General features: G+C 42.0%; 2 protein-coding genes and 1 long non-coding RNA gene across 14 annotated transcripts in view; 2 read left to right on the top strand and 1 right to left on the bottom strand.

Annotated features, from left to right (window-relative positions):
* Window positions 1-91: 91 nt before the first annotated feature.
* gcnt3 (glucosaminyl (N-acetyl) transferase 3, mucin type) lies at window positions 92-2,678 on the top strand. Its single transcript, XM_088378342.1, has one exon. It carries the CDS (start codon window positions 393-395, stop codon window positions 1,662-1,664), a length of 1,272 nt encoding a protein of 423 aa, XP_088234468.1. The 5' UTR covers window positions 92-392; the 3' UTR covers window positions 1,665-2,678.
* bnip2 (BCL2 interacting protein 2) lies at window positions 2,459-9,381 on the bottom strand. Of its 4 annotated transcripts, XM_088378338.1 has the most exons (12): window positions 8,238-9,381; window positions 7,067-7,162; window positions 6,931-7,001; window positions 6,376-6,540; window positions 5,371-5,553; window positions 5,149-5,251; window positions 4,954-5,085; window positions 4,799-4,885; window positions 4,635-4,733; window positions 3,966-4,001; window positions 3,338-3,442; window positions 2,459-3,259 (listed from the first exon to the last, which is right to left on the bottom strand). In XM_088378338.1, the coding sequence occupies exons 1-12, from the start codon at window positions 8,582-8,584 to the stop codon at window positions 3,202-3,204; spliced, it is 1,482 nt and encodes a 493-aa protein (XP_088234464.1). In that variant the 5' UTR covers window positions 8,585-9,381; the 3' UTR covers window positions 2,459-3,201. The 4 variants fall into 4 exon arrangements, with proteins under 4 accessions (XP_088234464.1, XP_088234465.1, XP_088234467.1 ...); XM_088378339.1 differs by lacking the exon at window positions 3,338-3,442 and having other exon boundaries at window positions 8,238-9,380; XM_088378340.1 differs by lacking the exons at window positions 2,459-3,259; window positions 3,338-3,442 and adding an exon at window positions 3,482-3,769.
* LOC148397036 (uncharacterized) overlaps window positions 8,967-20,547 on the top strand; it is a 58,524-nt gene continuing 46,943 nt past the window's right edge. For all 9 annotated transcript variants that reach the window (XR_015858998.1, XR_015859005.1, XR_015859000.1 and 6 more), the window contains exons 1-4: window positions 8,967-9,038; window positions 9,329-9,401; window positions 10,623-10,723; window positions 19,813-19,961. This is a non-coding gene — a long non-coding RNA (uncharacterized LOC148397036). The remainder of the gene's footprint in view (window positions 9,039-9,328; window positions 9,402-10,622; window positions 10,724-19,812; window positions 19,962-20,547) is intronic.

Raw genomic sequence — 20,547 nt, 5'->3', positions numbered from 1 at the left:
GTCATGGAACTTGTTAGTGAAGGCATATGGGAGTAAAACATTGACACGGGAGTAAAATATTGACACCCAAAGGAGTAAAAAGTGACTTTTTTTCCCGATGTTTTGCTCTCAGTGAACTGTTGTGAACAGAAACCACAGTAACATACATCATAAATGCAACCGGGGACGAATCGTGACAGCTACAGTGAATACTCGCTGGTGGGATGTACGGGTCAAAGTCATCACAAGTCTAATGAGTTTGTAAAGGTACTTGTTAGACATTAACAGTTTCAAGGTGTTTACTTTCCTTGTGTCAACGGTGATATAACCGATTGGGCGTAGAAGTTTCTCATCAGGTGATAAATACATCGTGGCCTCTCCCAAAGGTTTTTCGATTGGAAAGGCTAGCGGCAATGAAGATCTCCAACAAGAAAAGGATTTTGGCCAAGTTCTTAAAAGGCCGATGGCTTCCGAGGATTTTTTCCTTCATCCTTTTGGGTTTGTTTGTTTCGCTCGTCCGATGGAAAACGGACCCTGATCCGACGATACCACAGCAAATCAAGGATGACCTGCCCGCCTGCTCTGCGATCATCACGGGAGACGTGGCGGGTCGCGAAGCCGACTTACAAGTCCTTTTATCGTCCAGGAGGAGGCAAGTTCTGTTATCTGAGGACTTCTACCTGAACGCGACCCAGGATTGTCAATCTTATATAACACGGAGAGGCTTCTTTATGGTTCCTCTGAGTGAAGAAGAGAAGGATTTTCCCATCGCATACTCAATGGTGATCCACGGACAGATTGAAATGTTCGAGCGGCTCCTGCGTGCTATTTACATGCCTCAGAACATCTACTGCGTGCACGTGGATCGGAAATCCACAGCGGACTTCCATAAAGCCGTGGAAGCCATCGTCTCCTGCTTTGAGAACGTATTCATAGCTAAGAAATTAGAAAATGTGGTTTACGCCTCATGGTCGCGAGTACAGGCCGATTTGAACTGCATGGAAGATTTATTGGGATCCCGCGTTCGGTGGAGGTATCTGCTGAACACGTGCGGGACGGACTTTCCAATTAAGACCAATAGAGAGATGGTGCAAGCTTTGAAGATCCTCAAAGGGAGGAACAGCATGGAAACAGAAGCCACGAATGACTACAAGATGCAACGTTGGCAGTTTCACTGTAACATCACCGACTCCATCATCAGAACCAACGTGAAGAAAAGCCCACCTCCCATTCAGAGTCCAATGTTCACCGGGAATGCGTACTTTGTGGTCAGTAGGGCCTTTGTGGAACATGTGATGCAAGACCTGGAAGTTCACAGGTTACTGGAGTGGGAGAAGGACACGTACAGCCCCGACGAGCATTTGTGGGCTACCTTGCAGCGAATGCCCTCCGTGCCCGGATCGATGCCCGCAAACGTCAAATACGACACGTCGGACATGCACGCCATAGCCCGCATTGTCAAATGGAGCTATTTGTCAGGGGATGTGAGGAAGGGGGCTCCGTATGAGCCGTGCAGAGGGGAGAATAGAAGAGCGGTTTGCGTGTATGGAGCCGGAGACCTGGCGTGGATCCTAAGACATCACCACCTCCTCGCTAATAAGTTTGATCCAATGGTGGACGACATTGCTATTAGATGCTTGGAGTCTATTTTGTATTTTAAAGCTTTAGGTTATGTAGTTCAATAAGTATTTGGCATCATTTGAAATTGAGTTAACCACTATCATCGTTTATTTCCTGCTATTTTGTGGATTCATTTTTATACCGTTTTGTTCTGTTTATTTATTTGGTGTGTAATTTGACTGTTGGTCGATACAGTGTTAATCTGAAAGTGAGTCAAAACAGAGTATTTGAAGATCAGTCTAGTTTTCTATTTTTGTTGATGATTAGGGAATGTGAAATTCTCGCAAATTCAGATTTATTTTTTTACACCTACAGAGAGCAATGGCTACAGGATTATTTTGTAATGTACGTTCATTATTATTATGAATTATTGTGATGTTATATATGTTAAATTTGTTAGTTTGAAATGAATGAGATTTATTTCCTGTTATCACATAGAAGGATCATCAATGCGACACGAAATTTTGTGTTATTATTTGCTCTTGGGCTTTTTTAATGTTACATAAAATTAAGACTAAGGGGAGGGTTAAATCCAACATTAATCTAATTTGCTGGTTCATCAGTAGGTGAAATAATTAAAGCAATTAATCAAAGCAAATGTATTCATATCTATATAATAACCACATGGAGGCTCTAGTTTTTGTCTCTGACCATTTAGTTTAATGGGTTTAGTAATATGTGTACAGTGCATCTCATTAGTCAGATTACACAATCAGTGGCTCTTTTTTTTTTTCAAATTTAATTAACGTCCATGGAATAAACCGTTACATTGTAAGATACACCCACGAACATTCTCCCCAGGTTTTCTCAGAAAATATTACATGGACCATTCTGAAAACACAGGCAGCCATGCGACCCATTTTCTATGTAAAGCCTTGATTTTTATTTTTTTTTTACTGTCAATGTTGTGCAGTCATTTATGGATTACAGTGCCGCCTAGTGGTCAAATTGCAAATTATCTATGTGCTATGTTCTTATGTCAACGGCAACGTTTGGCAATTTATGGAAATAGAAAAATAAACGTTTTGATCAATGGCATAGAGAAAGTGGTGTTCAGACCCACAGAAGTTGCATTCTTGTTGGCCGGGAAAGTGAGGGGGGGGGGGGGGGTTTCCCAGTTGAATCAAAATGTGCAAAAAGCCTGTTAGAGAGGTGGGTGGGTGGTCAGAGACCTAAAATGCACTTTTAAAATCAGAGCAACAATAAAAATATATTACTTTCTCTCATTTTGTCACCTCTTTTTGAATATAAATATATATTTCAACGTAATAAAGCAGTACATGCAGCAATCGTTGATTCAAATGTAACAGAGTGCCTTAAATAGAGAGTAGATACAACAGTAAGTAGAGAAAACCGTTTGGACACGGTACGGCGGCAGTAAATTAAAACAAGTCATATGAACCTCTTAGACAGCACGAAAAGGGAGGGCAAGCTGCTTAAAGTCACGCAACTCGTAAAATGTTCCACAATGTTAAGAGGCAGCATCGCGTCAACAAGGCACTTTTCCAGTCACATCACCCCAAAACACAAAACACGCACAAACAAAGAGTGGCAGCGATTCCAACATTCTTCAACGTCCTCTTCCTCGGCATTTTGGCAGGATCACTCGGGAAGGGCGGCGGCGGCCATCTCCACTTTGCCCTGCGCTTCCTGGTCGATCCTGCGCATACAGAACAGACAGTGTGACTAGAAGAGGCAAAGAAAATCTAAAGTTTTTGTTTGTTGACTGTCAAATTGCCTGTTTTCACTCATTTTGTTCCCCTTCACGTTCATCAGGAGTGTGCAACATTTTCGGTCAAGTTGGGTTTCAAAATGAGTGTACGTGATGTCCTCAAACATCCCTTCCAACCAAAATCAAATTAAAAAAAAAATAAATAAATGAGAAGCCTTCACGGCAAAAGTGTGCAGATGAAATCAACGTGCGCATATAAGCAAGAATGAGGCTTGTGACCGTTAGGTTTTGCGGTGAGTCATGCAAACAAGTTGTGAGGCCTCCACTCAGTGCACCATGTGAGCGCCCAATTATCGTGTAACCACGGTGACCGTGTCCAACTACTTCTTGGTGACTACACCCGCTTCCATTAAGCCAACAAGGTCGAACCCACCAAATATTTAAAAAAAAAAAAGTCCCATTGTAAACTTTTCAATGAAAACAAACACACACAAACCTCTTGGTAGTGCCACAGAGATGTTTGGAATAAAACACATTTTCATAGTGATGAACGACATGTTATTGGTTTGAGATACAAAACGAAATTATTCTATTCATTATTGGGGGGGGGGGGGGGGGGGGTGCTGGGGGTGCAACTTATAGTTGTTAGTTTTTGTGAAAGGCAACCAAGTCCGAGTTGAAAAACACGTGATACCTTTTACAGCTTTTCTTATTTTTTTCCTCGTCAAACCTTTGGAAGGGGAAGGGAAATGATGTTTTCGGAGGAGAAAGAGGGGGGAAAAAAAAAACACAACAACCATACATTGAAATTAGCAAATGTATTTGATCAAAATTGTTGCAACGATCGTAAGGCATAAAACAAGACTACAGTTTTGGCAGTATTTGTCAATACTGCGTCCCGATATCTGAAAATGCCTTTACATTTTGTGATTTGATCATCATTACTGAGGAAACCAAAATCTTTTTTTTTTTTTTAAACATTTCTTGAGATTCAATGAAATCGAACTTTATGCTTTATGTAGCTTTATTCAAACAAATTGCATCTTTTCAATGTCGAGATTCTGGAGTATGTGGTCCACTTAAGTATCCTTAAAAAACCCCAAAATAAAAAAGTGGTTCTTGTGTATTCATAATCACCTGATCGAGTTTGGCTAAAACCTTTTCCGGAAAGGCAACCTCTCGACCACAACTGATTCCCACTCACTAATGTTGTTATATAAATGTGGCCTTTTTCTGCCGATATTGCGTCTGTGAAAGTATTGGATTTTCACGGTGGGTCAAAGAATATCTTGAGACAGGGAAACAGCGCATGGCTTGTTTCAAACACGGAGGAGGAAAAGCAAGAATATGCGCGAGTACTCACAGCTTGATACACTCCGGAATGGACACGTACTCCATCGGGACTAGCGCTGCGAGCTCCGTCAGGCTGTAGACGAACCTGAGTTTTTGACTAAATTTGGAGCTGTCAAAATAAGAAAATGAAGTTAAAGCATTTTCCAAAAGAGGTGCGCTTTTGTCAACATTTACCTAATAAAAGGTTTTGTGAGTGCCAGCAGGGTGCGAATGAACCAAGAGGGATGGACGATGATCAAAGATTTTAAGTTCTTCCTTAACCTGCAACACAGGAATGGAAACCGTATGGTAAATGAATTATTATCTTTTTTAATTAAAGTGCCACTTACCTTCTATCAATCTGCTGATAACATTTCCGGAGCCAGCCGACGGTTGGCATTTTTTTCCGCGACGTGGCCCCGTTGAGATACACAATCATATAGTTCTCGGCCACCAGGAGCTCCAGCGTGCCGATGACGTACCTGCGAGCGTTTTCGTACCGTGAGCGACGACGCTTGGAAAATGTTTGCAAACAAAATACTCACTTGAACAAATTGTCCATGATGTATCTGTAGTTTGGCTGACTGCTCTCGGGCATGAAGCACACGGCGAACACAATGATGGCATTCAAGCCATCGCCGTAGTAACCTGAAGAAGAAAAACATGTCAATTCTCAGGAATCTCAATTTGGGTTTGAGCTGGAATCCATCCCGGCTGACTTGGGGCACGGCTCAAGCGACTTGTGGTGGAATATGACCCACACTGACCTCCGTGGCTAATAACGCGCTTGTAAGGATCAATGGCCGTCATGTCCACTCGGTGGTCCTGGTCTCCGATGCGAAACACCCTCCAGCGCCGGCCCTCGTCCCTCTCCTCCGAGGCCGAGAACTGATGGACCGACTCCACGCCCTTTTCTAGTAGCTCGGTAGTTTTGGGCTTGGGGAGATCATCTGAGAGGAAAGTAGGCGGCGTCAGGTGGTTAGCGCGCGTTTCGTATTCCCTCGAGGTTGGAATAAATCATCATTTGATCGATAGACTAATCAATCGGGATCTCCGAGGTGCATCTGAATTGCAAAACAAATCTCTCCTGTTTTATTTTTTTGACATTAACGAGTGGATGATCCTTGCAAGTCACAGTGAAAAATGAAAGTGGTGGGGAAAGCAAAGAATCAATTACGTGGAGAATCACGGTGAAACGATTTACGCACATCGCAGATATTACACCGGCTTCAAACCTCCAGAATGACTTTCTGAAAAGTCACGCTGTTGTATATACCTTGCACGTCTGAATTACGATAAAAACAATTGACAATATTTAGGATGAAATGTATACATGCATTACATGGACTTGTTCAAATGCAATTGGAAGAAAGGCAAAGTCATGCACAAAAAAAATTCAACAAAAGGGCTCATGATTTTTTTGGGGGGGGGAAAGTAAAGTGATGACACAACATAATCTGAACAGCAAAGTTTGATTGACCATAAATTGGTGGGGTCTGGGGACTCTCCAAGGAACCTTACCACGAGCGAGAAACCTGTCGCTGGCCTGTGGCCTGTTTCAAGGCCGGCAATGGAAACAATCCTTCCACGTGAAAAAGCGGAAGGCAGCAGTGTGGAAAGACAAAAACAACACAGCATATTTTAACTCCACTTTAGTTCCCTCCTGAACCAAAGGTGGGGAACCAATGACGAAAAACACGGACAGAATAAAAAAGGGCGACAAAGTTGACCGGGCAGCGCACTGGAAATAGAAATGTCAAAGGTCCGTTTACCTTCCCATTCAAACTCATTACTGTTGTCGGAAGGCGTGTCCATGCCGTCCAAGTCCAGCTCCGTACTTTCATCCAATTCATCGGAAAGAATGGAACCGTCGCTGCGGTCGAGTGTGAGGCTGATATCGGGAGCCGCCAGCTTCTTTTTCTTCTTCCCGTGGTTCACTAGATAGCCGGTGGTAAGAAACGTGGAGAATAATGAGCATGATCGAGTCTGTCAGGAATTCTTGAGAACAGGAAATAAAACATTTCTTAGGCCCATCCAAAGTTCACCGAGTTTAATGAACACAATTGACATTTTGATGAGTTCATTTTACTTTGTGTCATTGTCCACACCCACAACTCAGAACACGCTGTGGCGACACAATGAAGTCGCGCTTTAATAATCAATAGGGAGCCAAAAAAATTGAATTATAATCCAGACAACATTGCATTAAAACAAATTGAGCATCACGAAACATTTCTTATAATCTCTTGTATCTCAATAAATGCTGCAGGAATGTGCAGCTTCCTGTTCTTTCATGATGTGGTGCAGCAACAAAAGCTTTTGTTTACCTGGATCGCCCTCTTCAGACGCTCCTGCAAACAACTCCTCTTCAAGCTCCTCCTCCTCCTCAGGTAGAGGCCTAACGGGCAGAATGTAATCGCTTAAGTATTTTTTCCGGCTGCGTGTGGGCGCTCGTAATACTACCGTGGAAAGTCCTCGTCCTGCCACTCCTCCTTAAGCTCGACTCCCTCCATCCTTAATCGAGCCTCTGTCGTGGCAACCGATTCCTGGCGCTCCAGGCTGGGGAAGAAAACAAACAACAACATTGCTCACCACGATGTCACCGTTAAAACGCAAATATGTTCAATACGAGCAAACACCGAGAAGCCATCTTCGTTTGCTTCAAACAGAAAAAGCAGAAATTGGTGATAGTGTAATCAACACCTCACACACTGACATAACCAGATATAAAATCGAGAACTGCGAGGTGTCGATTAACCGTAATTGTGAGTTGCGTCCCATAATTATGATATTGCGAAATGTGGCAGAGGCTCACAACGTGCCTTGATGAGTTCTTGTTGCAGACAGCTTAGAGATGATTTCAGATTCATTTCAGATCAGAAATGGAGCCATCATAATACTACTGGTTACATAATACGCTATCGTTCCCTAATCTTTGCACAATCATGAAGTCTCTCCAACTGTTACAGTTTACTCCTTGCCACCTAATCAGATCATTGAAAAGCTTTCATGCTGGTGTTTAAGGCTCAGTTCTGTGAAAGCACAATCCCTTTGGCTAATACTGATCATCTGTACGTTTGCTACACAGTGCTGCCTTTGATGCAATAATCGCATACATGACTGCGACTTGCGAAGCCAGACGCACAAGCATGCCGGGCATTCGGTAATTGACAATATTGAGCGTATTTGTCCTTAGCTTGGAGTGCTTATGGTTACACAAGAATCTGTACTGGAAAATGAGGTCCATGAGAGGACGGGCGGGTTGTGATGATGAAACATTGCTGATTGTTTTAGTTGAGCACAGATCACTCACTTTTAAATGGGTGTAGTTGAAATGAGTCAACATCAACGCTGATAGCAATGAGAGTTCTTACTCAGCAGTTTAAATCAAAGTTGACAAAGTCTTTAAAAGGAATCACAGCACAATTACTGTAGCCAAGGTATGCGCCATTTACGGCTTGTCAAACTACTTTTTGATCCGGAACATAACATGGAAAAAAAAAAAACACTCCATTGCAAAAAACACTAAGTCAAAAATAAGTGTCAATTAATGCCAAAGTGCACTGGTAAAACTATTTATACAGCTTTTGTATTCATTAGATTGTGCGTGTTAGTTGTACACGTCACAAAATACCTTCCACTGGGTCCATCTGCAGGCTGAGGAAGGTTCACCGGAACACCAAGGTTGTGTTCATTATCTGGGTTCGTCCTTTCCTGCGGACTGCTGCTTGTTTTGGTTGAACTCTCTTCAAGTGCCTCCTCGCCATTTTCCACTGTGGACGCCGTGCTGTGCTGGAGCTCGTCCAGCTCCTCCTCGTCCACTTCTCCCGACACCCCAGAAGACGAAGGACTGGACGTGGGTCTGTTCCCAATACTCTTTTGAGTCTGCCTGGCCGTGCCAAAATCTGGACGACTATTGTTCAAATTTGTGTCACTCACACCCTTCAAAGTCGCCTCGCTTTCTATCTCATCTGAAGCCATGACGTCCGCCTACCACCACCCGGTGCGAGAAGAAACACCGGTTTGTTGCGTAATATCTCTCAAGCAGACCCCCGAATCTGACACAACTCCTTCAAAAGTTGAGATGTTAGCGTGATAGCTTTAGCAACCGGAGTAGCTCGCTTCGTTGTCGATGACAACAACATACAAACTCACTACATATCTTCTTAAATCAACAATGGCGAACGTCGTATCGGGTGCAGAAATGGTTGCCCGAACCTCTCGATGATCCACCGAAAGATTTCATGGAAGGAGTTCTAGCTTTTCTCGGGCTACAGTGCGCCGTGAGTCAGCCCGCACAGCCAGTTTCCTTCCTTGCTCCCTTCCTTCCTTCCCCTCCAAGCCACCAAGCGTACGTAACGTAAGTAATGACGTAGGGTCGACGCAGATGACGTCATGTGACCGCGAAAAATAAATGGCAGCTTCTCCGTCGCTGGTGGGTATTGGTCGCGTTTATCGAAATGTCACGTCACAAATTACAACTGTTACGTTTGGTTTAACCAACCCTAAATTATTAGCAAATTGGTATCAACATTTCTAGCCAAACTATAACAGCGACCAGCTAACGTTGATTTGTAGCGTTGGTGTTCACCACCCCCTTAAAATGCCACACCTGCATTTTGCCACACCCGTCATTTATCAAGAAGACTTAACTGGTAGTTGGTTTGCAAATTTACTAGTAGCGTGCCAACAAACTTTACTCCTGTTTGTTAACATTGCTAACAGGAGGAGCTAGCCGCAACCAACATTAATGGCGGGGATGACCGCAAGCGGAAGCCGCTGTCCATTCCTTTTGAAGGTTGGTAACTCTCGACTGTCAACAAAATATCGCGATATTGTGTTACCGCTAAATTATTACATTACATTATTATTAAGTGACCTTTGAAAAAAATCTTAACGGAAAAATAAATTATACTATCACTAGGTACTGCAGATGCAATATGTAATGTACTGTAAATAAACCGGGATTAGTTTCCCCTGGCGGCTTTGAATGAAATATCTAATCACTTACTGGCATTATGTTTGAGCTTTCAGTGATTAATATATTTAAATAACAGATGTTGAGTTACCTTATTTCAATTTGCAATCGTGATTTAGTTATCGGTTCATGTCCCCAGGTGTGGTTCAGTTTTGTTCTGAGTCAATGGCTAACTTTGTCCTCTAGGTGGCGGCAAATACACATAAACGCAGACCTCTTGCAGATGGATGCCTTTGGATTTGCATTTGACAGAAACATTTTTAAATATATCTTAGAATCTAACCTTTTCTGGGGACTACTTTGTAAATGACATGATTTCAATTTCATGCCTTTGAAATATTATACCACCGGTTAGATGTGTTTCACGCAATTCACATTCCAGGTTAATTCCTGGTTTCAGCATGTGCATGGGATCATCCGGTGTAATTTCTAATTAGCACGTTGCTATTTACCCTGTTGGATCATTAGGCCTCATCACAAAAGGATAATCCAGTCAAATTTCAAGTTTATGCTTCTCATCCGCTGTGGTGCCGCTTGCTAATGAGTCGTGGCACAATTACCTTGCAAATGAAGACAAATGTTTCCACTTTATCTCGGATAAATCTTTTTGTCAGGCTGGAGCCATGACACATGGAGCACTCAACATATCATTTGCTCATACATTCTTGAATAAGAGGTTTTTTTTTTTCATAATCATTCATGTTTATTCAACTACAAAGGGTACCAGGCCACTTTTTTTGGACAAATGAATCTTTATGACAATAATAAATAATACAATATTTGAAAAACAACTGACAAATAAGAATATGATAATTTATCAGTAATATACCTTAAAGGTTGTACAAATGTGATGCTGCCACATGAGGGTACCAATGTGAAAAATTTGATAATGATCATAGAACTAAAAATGGAATTTGCCTTTCGGAAAAGGTGTGATTGCTAAAGAATATGTATTCATCATCATCAATAATAATAATATTTTTTTCCTGTATTTTTTGTAATTGTTGCTGTATTTACAACTCCTTATTTACTCATCTACAGAGTCGACCAGGCATCTTTTGGGAAAGCAATCTCTGTGCCAGCATCCTCTTGAGTGCCCACTGCACCAATTTCTGCTTTCAAGACGTCATGTCAGACAAAAGGTAATTTCAGCCACCAAAGTGCACCACCTGTTTTTTTTGTTTGTCTTTACGGTGACAAAAGGAAATGTCTATTTGTGGTGCAGCATTTATTTATCCATGTGAACGATCGAGCAAGATATTCATTTGGGCATGGTGCCTATTAAAGGGAGGCCACTATTTGAGGAATTATATTATGTCTAGCAAAATAATGATAATAATAATAAATGCTTGCCAGATAGAATCATCCACTTTTAATATTGCTCCTGTCCTTATTCATTAAAAATCCACTTAATTGCATGAGAGAGCTTCTTGCTGCACATGTGACTTTACTTAAGTGTTCCAGTTGGTTTGAATAATAAAGTGAAACAGTCAGGTGCAGGATGTGACTAGTCCCCCATTTAAAAAAAAATAATGCGAGAACTCTAGAGCTGTATGCAAATCCTTCAGTGCTTACCTCCCCCATCCTTTCATGTTGAAAAGAGGAAGGAACGCCAAAATCCGAGGTGGACGGCGAAACCAAAGTAGTCATTAGGAAGATTCTCCAACCCATTTCCATAAATGCGGTAGCGGGAAGTATTTAGGCAACTCGAAGTATATCACTAATGAGAAAAGACAAAAAAGGATTCATGTGCATCTTTTATGTGATCTTTCGGGGTAGATGAATAATTATTTATGATTGTAGAGGCCTAAAAAGAAGACGAGGAGATAGCAGGGTGGGGGAGTGGTAAAAAATTTAAAGGCAAAGTTAAATGAATATTTTAAGGTAAATGAAATATTTAAAGGAAACAAATGAGGCAAACATTTAAAACAGCATAAATAGAAACTGCAGTAGCCTTGAGGACGCTTTTCCCAACGCCAGTCGTACCAGCGTCTGTAACCGAGGGCTGACCTTAGCATTATGCTAACATTGGCGTAGGCACTCGTGTTTCATTGACCTCATGCTTGCGGGAAAAAAAGAAGGCACGATAACATTTTCAGAACATGGCCGGCGTTTATTCCTCATGAGCCTTTTTTTTCCGCCGCATTCGAATGTATGGCAGCAATTTGCGACTTTCACCTCCCGTCACAAGAAATCAAGAAACAAATATATGTGCTTTGTATGGGCGCGCAATCATTTGTTTTCCAAATGTGAACAGAATTAATCAGCAAACAAATAATTCATCAAGTCAATGAGAACAATTATCTCAAATATGCCTCTGAGACTCCATGTGCACACTCAACTGATTAATTATCCCGCTAAAGAGAATTGAGTGGCGCTTGATATTTGAATGTGTCCTCTCAACACGCTCTTACCTCTCTTGTTCTTACAAGAATATCCTTTATTTTGCAGCCTTACACGTGTGCGCTAATAAATCCATTTTATTAGGACCCAAGGGATATTTTAAGAGTTCTCGCTTTGCGGCTTCCCAGCGACGTCATTACTGGAGCCTAAAGAACAACTCCAGAACTTTTAAATTTGAACCCTCAAAGGAACTTCACGAACCTTCATAATTGCAATATATTTGAATCGTTATGAAACGCGTTTAGAATATAGCCGTGACCCTCGCTCGCTGATCCGAGTTCAACTTTGCGTCCCGCTCGCTAACCTGTGGGCGGACCATTACTTACTTCAGAGGCAGACAGACGTCGTTAGCCATGTGAGTGATGGCAAAGCACCCCTTTTCCAACAGCTTTATTTCCCCGCTCAGCTCGGCCGACGCGAGCTATCACATCCCGTTAACAATCCCATGGCTCCGGCGTAAAGAGAAGCTCCTTCAATCAGCGTCCGTCCGTTTCGCTCGCCAACTGAAGGGCCATCTTTCATCGCCGGCTGGGACGATAGACCACGCCGCCCTCTTCGATATTCAATCGTGATTGACACCAGTTAGGCGATTCAGTCAGAGTATTTTGAGATGGAGATGAACAATTATTGGGGTGGAAGGCTGATTTTTCAATTGCAAAGGTCGTGACCTCTGCTCATGTGAGTTACTGGCGCAAAATGGACAAAAACAGACGAAAATTGTGATTCTTTTCTGTAAATTATAATTAGATAGAATTTTTATTTTTGCTTAAATCTAACCTACAAAATCAAAACATGATAAACTGCAATCGCGATATTGAGTGAAGTCCGATGATCTTCCCAAATCACAAAGCCCTCCTCCGATTTCGGCGTCATTTCTGTCCGCTTTTCACTCCGAGCAAATATTGTTTCATTTCAAGTTAAGTCCTGGGCGTTGACATTTTAATCAGAGCCAGCGTAAGAAGCAAAACGAAGGTCGTTGCAGTCAGCAGCTTGCCATCACATCCAATCGTTTTGTCCTAATGATTCGTTTACACGTGAGATCAGGTTGATATTTTATGTGGAAGCACACATTCCATTCAAGGCCTTTTATTCTATTAACCTGTCCCGTCTGTAACCAGATCCTTCCCGGGATCATTCCCATGTGGCTTAGCCTTTGATAAATATGCTTTTAGGTCTAGCTAATTAATGCATTCAGCCGTGATTTTCCTCACTTGTCAGCCACACTTTAACCTCGTAGCGAAGGAACAGACTTTTCCGTCTCAAATTAAAGGTCCTCCGAGACGCCAGCCACGCCGACGTGACGTGCCGCCGCCGCCACCGCCGCGCAAGCTCATATCTCATCTTGAGGGCCTCAATGAAATGTTTTGAGCATAAATCCAATCGCGGCACGTCGTTGTTATGTAGTGTTGACATATTCCGAGCAAATACGCTTTAGTTTATTACATCCGTTCGCTCGTACTTTCTCGGTTTGATACGCCACCAGGGGTTTTTCGCTAGATGTGTTTTAAAGAGGAAAAAAAAGAAGCTCTGTGGTTAATTTTTTTTAATTAAACATGTTTTTATTGGGGGGGGGGGGGGGGAACGCATGTCTTAAGAGACGCCGCGATGTTATTTGACAAGAATCTCTAAAACCCAATAAAACGAGCATTCGCTTAGATTAACGTCGGCACAGTCGGGCAAAGCAAATGTCGACGGCTTGTGTCGAGGCAGCACATTTGAAAGCATACGCTAAGCCTTAGCTCACTCCGCTACCTTGTCTCCGTTAATTGAACCTCTTCAGCATTTTTTAAATGTATCCCTCAGTATTTCCTTTTACTGCCTGCATAATTGCCGTCCGCAGCCGTTTGTAGGTTAAATGAATGGGAGGCGCCGAGGTCGTCAGCGTCGGCTTGTTTAAATCTGCTTAACGAGACGAAGGCACCGACCGGATAGTTCAGATGCGGGGCCGTTGTCATCCGCTCGTAACTGTTTTAACACGACACCATGTTTGCAGCGCCTCGATAGATAGGCCGGCTACTGTATAAGAGCAATTTTTGCAAGCGGGTCAGGTTCGTAATGGCCGCTCAATGACGAGTGAGTTTTGTACAAGCTGTATCTCCGACCTCAAGCAAACTCTTCATTCTGATTTCAAATCACAATGAGTTATCGTTAAATGACAAAAGGCATCTTGATTTTAAACGAGACAAACATTCAGCGTTCGGTTTGCTTCAACAACAAGTTCACCTTAAGGACGAGACAATTTGTCAGGACTGTGTGCGTTGTTGAGACAAAAACTTCCTCTTGACGTTTGCCATCAAACAACAATGTTTTGTACATCTGTCAAGTCATCAGGGTTGAAAATCAAAGATTGATCAATGCCTCTGCCAACGTAAGCATCTGAAAGGCTTCTTTTAATTGACAGTGGAACTGTCAGCGCGAGCGCCTTGCGTCTCCAGAGTGATGAGACAAAAGCAAAACTTATAATTACTCTTTCTGTCACTTTTTTCATGTTAAATGTTTAAGTTTTCCATCCGCGCAAAACAATAAATACTAAAGCTGTTATTTCCCTACTCTGGCGCCAAGCCTTCAAAAAGAATTAATCCGGCTTTATCGCTGGAGCGTAACTACAAAAATACTTCCTCGTCCTTTTTTTTTTAAAGAAGATGAAATCATTTTTCCCCGCCATGTAATTTTTTGCTCTGTATTTCGAGAGTTACTGACCTAAAAAGGTTGATCAAAGACTGTTGGAACTCCACAGCCTGCAGCAACCAATAAATTGGTCCATTCCATGTTTTGCACTGACAAATTATTCTCCAGAGTGCTAACATTCTTGGTAGCAACTCAATTAGCAGGAGACAGACGTAGCAAGAATTCGCATTTATGTTCCACAGACGTTTCAATATTTTATCATTCCACCGAGCTTCCTTTAATGTCACACAAACGATAAGTATTTGCTCATACTCTCGCACAAAGCCATAGTTGTTTTTGCCGTGGGAATCTACACAGCCGATGTCTTTTGGCTTTTACACAATGTCGACATGGCCTTGAGCTCCCATATGCTTTAATGTCGCTGTTAAAAGCCAATATTTTTTATTATGGCAAAGGGGGAGACTGATCTCGTTCGGCGTTAATGTAAAGAGCAGTGTCGACGAGTAGAAGGATCGTTTTTGGAAAGTGTCTGTGTCCTCATAGAGACATGCAATTAATTTTTTTTTTTTTAAATGAATTTTACCGGTTCACTAATAGTATTGAAATGTTATTCAAGATGAACTCAAGTTCCCCCCCCAAAAAAAATCAACGCTACAAATGTACTCCTGTTGACACACACGTTTAAAAAAAAAAAAAAAAAAAAAAAAATACCTTTCATATCACCAGTGAGCTTGTATTATCTGCTTAAACAACCAACTGAGACTTTACATGTGGCGACAGCAACAAAAACACACGCTCGCTCTTTTCTGTTCTCCAAATACGAAAAGGAAGCAGAGCACAATAACAGCCGTGTCGTCTCGCCGTACGCCGCGCGGCGGCGGCGGCCAAAAGCGAGTCGGCGAATGCTGCATAATTAACTGCCAGCCAAATGTTCCCTCGAGTCACTGCTTTATTAACAAAGCAACGGAGCCCTTTTTAATTGGCCATTTCATTGGAAAGCCAATTAGAGAAGATAACATCAGACACATTGATCAAGAATATGATGGTGCACTGTCTTTTAAATTTGTACCTTTTATGGGCTATGTTCCTGAAAAATGACCTGATGTAAAATACTGAATAAATTGTTTGAACATGTTGTGAAAGCAGAAGAGAAATGCTCTGTACTGTAAATATTGCAAAACTGTATGTGGTGCCAATTCATTTGCTAATTTATTTCATTTTCTTTTTATTTCCCAATAATGGATGTGCAGTTATAGTTCTTATCTTAACTTAGTATATTTATGACTCTGAGCCTCAGGGGCTTTTTATGGTCCAAAATGTGAGGTTTTGGCCGTGTATTCAAATGACTATGGGCTTTTGGAGAGGGAAAATGCAAACTTTGAAGACAGCTTTCAATTTTGAGCTTCTCAACTAAGAATATAATTTTGAAGGCAAAACTGTGTTTTTTTTTTTTTTTTAATTGCGGCAGCCAAAATTATGATTAGAATTAAATTTGTGGAGCCATGTAATATAGAAGGGTTATAACTAAGGATTATTAGCAATTGATCTGTCGATTATTTTGTCCGATGAATCCGATTTTTAGAAAAAGATTTTACTATCCATGAAGTTATTTTAAAACAAACTTCCAAATACACTTTAATTAAGATTCAGATACTGGTATGGTCCGAAAATAGCCAAAAATGTTGCTCATTATTAATTAAAAAAAAAAAAAAATTAAGATAACCAGTCTATTTTCATGGAGCGCTGCCCACATCGCACGATATACTATTGACCATTTGAAATTTCGAGTACTTGGACACTTTTGAATTAAAAAAAGATATCCAAACCATTCATCGATGATCAAAAATATTTCGCGATTAATCGAATACCGACATGTGTTTAATGCATCATAAAACACGTTAATCAAAATGGCCAAAGGTGTGACACGTATTCAAAACATTTGTCACCTTTGAAAGAAATCGAGAAGCAGGGTGCTGCTGTGCTCAGCCACAGGGAGGCACCACCTGGATAGCTCTCTTAACCACAGACCCCTTTCCACAACATGGCTCATTAGCATCGTGCCAAAGATGGATGGCGACTTTCCGCACCGATTGCCGGCCGCCACGACACGAGCCGGCCGGGCAAAGGCTTTCCTTCGGTCCCTTGGCCTGCCTGCTGACCTGCTCCTGCGGGTCTTAGTTAACATTCAGGGGCCCCTGACCTGGAACACAGGGTTGGCAGCCGATCCAAGGTCCCACCATCCCCAAAGAAATTAGAGGCGGTTACCTTTCAGGAACGACTTGCTAACCTTCCCCAGACCATGTAAATGTAAGCCATGCAAGTGATTTTCCCCGTTCCCCGACCCTACGTCATGCTGTCATTGAGGATGGCAGGGTTGTGTTCAATTTGTGTGTATTTGACCGCTCACAAGTGACAAACGACGGCTCGGACTAAAAAGAAGGTTACATTTAAACACAGCACAGGTCAATGGGGTAGTCGCCTTAAAGCTAAATCATTGTCAGGGAAACTAATGATGCAACATTATAAGACAACAGGGCACCACAAAAGATAAAGTGCAGGATGTCATGCGGCGAGTATCATCAAGCACTGTCTGTTTCAACTGCACATTCATCTTGATTTTGCATAGACATATTCTCGTTTTACCCAAATGGAAATGGGAATAAATAGCTTTGCGTGGAAGGCAATCTTTTTGGATTACAACAATGTCTGGCCACACCGCTCAGTTGCACTCAAACACAATAATCATTTATAAAGACACACCACTTAGGCTGGAGAACAAATATTTTAACTCTTGGAGTCCAAGAGCCGTTCCACCTGCTGTAGCCATTTAATAAAAAAAACACAACACACACAGGAAGTCTGGAGAGAAAAAAACAAACAGAGAAAGAGCCCGGGAACCCAAGCACGAGTTGTGGCATCTTGACAAGTCTTAAGTAATTCTTACGAGAACAAACAGCCCTAGGCTTATTTGCTTCGTTGCTTTCGTCAAAACAGAACATATATACCGCCGCTAGGCTAACAAAAAGAAGTCCATTATTGCTCTTATTCCTAAAAAGTAAACCATCGTGTCGTTTTTTTTTAACGATGACAAAAAAAAAGAAAAAAATCACAGGACGTATCCTCCATGCTTATTTAAAATTTTGAATTTGTAAACAGTATGACAGCAAAGGGCTGATCTCAAAATAAGTTTGCTTTTCGCTGTGTCCATATTTTGTCTGCACAAAGAAAAGCAGGCGGCCGCCGGTAATGAGCATCACTGCAACTCCTCGTATAGCTGGCGGTTATGTGGACACGCCGTGTCCGGGTAGCTCAAGGACGGCCCAGATTAAACAACATTCGTTCTCTTGTCAAAAAAGCCCACCGCTCCCGAAACTGCCAAGCCGGAGGAAAACGGGGGGCGACCCATGCTTTGGGTGACAGGATAAAATACAGAAGAGTTGCGCCTGAAGGAAAACCGCGATAACGAAACTATCTTTAATCTCTGTCCCTCCCGGGCACTTTCAACACCTGTTATTCTTGACGGCAATGCAAGGGAGGCCATCTTGCAGATTCATTTTCAGCCGGGTAATTATTGCACTAATTATTCACTTCGGCGTCCTCTTTGCAGGTGAATACTCGCTCGCCTGTTTGCGCACCAAAGCGTCTCGCTGGAACAGTTGTTCCACTCCTTTTCCCCTTGCAGATATTTGACCCTTTGTCATGTTTGCAATCTGTACAGTCGGGGGAAGGGAGAGGGAAAAACAGCCTCAAACTTTTAATTGCTCACCACAAACACGAGCGAGTGGAAAGGCGCAAGTTTGGCCATCTGCTCCGTCAGTCAGAACTGTCCGGGCGGTCTCGTCCGCTCTCCGTGATGAATCTATTGGGAACATTGGCACGGCAGAATTGTCGTTATCCTGTCTTTTGCAACATTGAAATATTATTTCACTTAAATTAATCAGTGCCTGGAGTAAGCCCCGCCCCCCTCCTCCACTGCACTCATCAATAATTAATGAATCAAGATATATTCTTTTCATTTAAGGGGACACATTAATAATGAGACCTTGGGGGCACAAAAGCCTTTAAGACAAATATCAGTGCTCTTTGACTAGATTTAATTCACTTAGCAGAAATACAACATCAAATACTAGGCCTCCATTAACTGATCTTTCATGTTAAATATGAATATCATGAATATTCTATTCACGGTCATGCGAGAACAATTATCCCAATGTGTGAAAGACTTAAAAAAAAAAAAAGAATCTAGTTTTAATAATTTACATTCTAAAAAAAAAAAGCCAAACGGACTCTGAAATGTTCCTAACTGGTTGTTTTTTCGAAATGTCACCTCAATGTGTCATATTTGATCTGCTGGGCAAAATGACAAAGCAATGCACTGGATCAGACGGAGATCAGTGAAAACAGACGTTTCGTTTATGGTGGGATCAAACTGTCATCATTGTGGAATTTACCAGCCCTTGGTCCTAAAAGCCAAAAGGTTAACTAGATTGGCCGTGTTTGTTGTTGTCAACAAATCCTAGGAAAAGACCAAAACCATATGTCAGTGTTTCCCAAATAGTCTTTGTCTTTATCGAACATATTTTTTTTTTCTCCAAATAAAATGAATCTCACAGAAAACAAAATATTTTTCAGTGTGATGCCTTTCAAAATCCCAATTTCCTCAAATGAAAGAATCCTCTCGACATCGTGGCTCATGTAAGAAATGACAATCTTTCCAACATGAAAACATCATTTTGACCTGATTCATCTGCAACACTCTCAGCAACTCAAATGGCAAGCAAATTCCTTTTGAAAGTTGTTGAAACAAATTAAATTCTTTGCCAGACCTCCTAAAGGTCAGCTCTTCCCTTTCGCGGCAGAAATAAGAATGCTGCGCTGCGCCGTGTCGCCTGATTGCTTTACTCTCTAGGCAATGTCAATTTTGTGGAAGTACCGGCGGATTAAGTCGGCGGGACGTCAAGGGCCCTCGTAGAAGCCGCTATCTTGTCTCAGCCAAGGGTCCGAAAGCCCATGTCTATTATCAGAGACACCCCAAGGACAGATGTTTTAGGCTTAGGGGGGTGATGGAGAATAATAGCACATTAGATTCCTAATGTCTCTCCGATGCGGGACTCGTGGGAGACGGAACTCCTGGGTAATCCAAATTCATCCCTCGCTTTCTCTCTGTCCCTCTTTTCCCCCCCTCCCCGTCTTCCTTCAGGTTCTTTGCACTAAACAGAGTTGGGTCGTCTGTACCTCTTGAGGTGTGGAATCCTCGCCTGGAGCTACAAGCAACTCGCTCCATTCATCAAACGCGTGACCCTCTCCAGTCAGGGATAAGATTCTCCCGACTAATGAACCCAGGACACGGTAAGAACATATGTGTGTGTCAGATCAGTATGAAAATATCGAATAAAAAAAAAAAATTAAGGAATCAGTGATGAGAAACGATTCAAACTTACATTATTGGCAGTTTTTATTTCGATTGGGCAATCAAAAAGCTTTCAAGAATCGCATGAACCTCAGTTGGGGGAAATAAAAACATGAAATCTTCCAAGTATGTACATGCTAGCATTAGCAAGTCCCTACTGCCTCATCACCAGCATGGAGCCCCCAACCCCCTCCTCCAAACCGAAACCAAGGGTACACCTTGATGAGCGAGGAGGGAGGCTAATTTAGTCCCCAGGCTTAATTAATCCAATGTCTTTTTTTTTTTTTTGATAAATGACTTGCAAATTATGCTGCAATAGCGGAATTGTCTGCCCGCAGAGCTGTCAAGTAGTGCCATGACACTATTGGTTAAAGTTAAAGCTCAAGTTAAGTCAACAATTTCCTTTCCAATAATATGTACTCTGTGGCCCCCCCGCTAAGCTAAACACGCTAGTTGGATTCAAATTGCATTTGTGGAATATGAATTCAGCAGCATACTGTTTTAATCCATCTCAGAAAGCGGCCA

This window comes from Syngnathus floridae, chromosome 6 (genome assembly GCF_059516105.1).
Source record: "Syngnathus floridae isolate MCC-2025c chromosome 6, RoL_Sflo_1.0, whole genome shotgun sequence".
Taxonomy (NCBI): Eukaryota; Metazoa; Chordata; class Actinopteri; order Syngnathiformes; family Syngnathidae; genus Syngnathus; species Syngnathus floridae.
The sequence above is the reverse complement of the archived record's forward strand: the minus strand, read 5'-3'. Positions and strand labels throughout refer to the sequence as shown.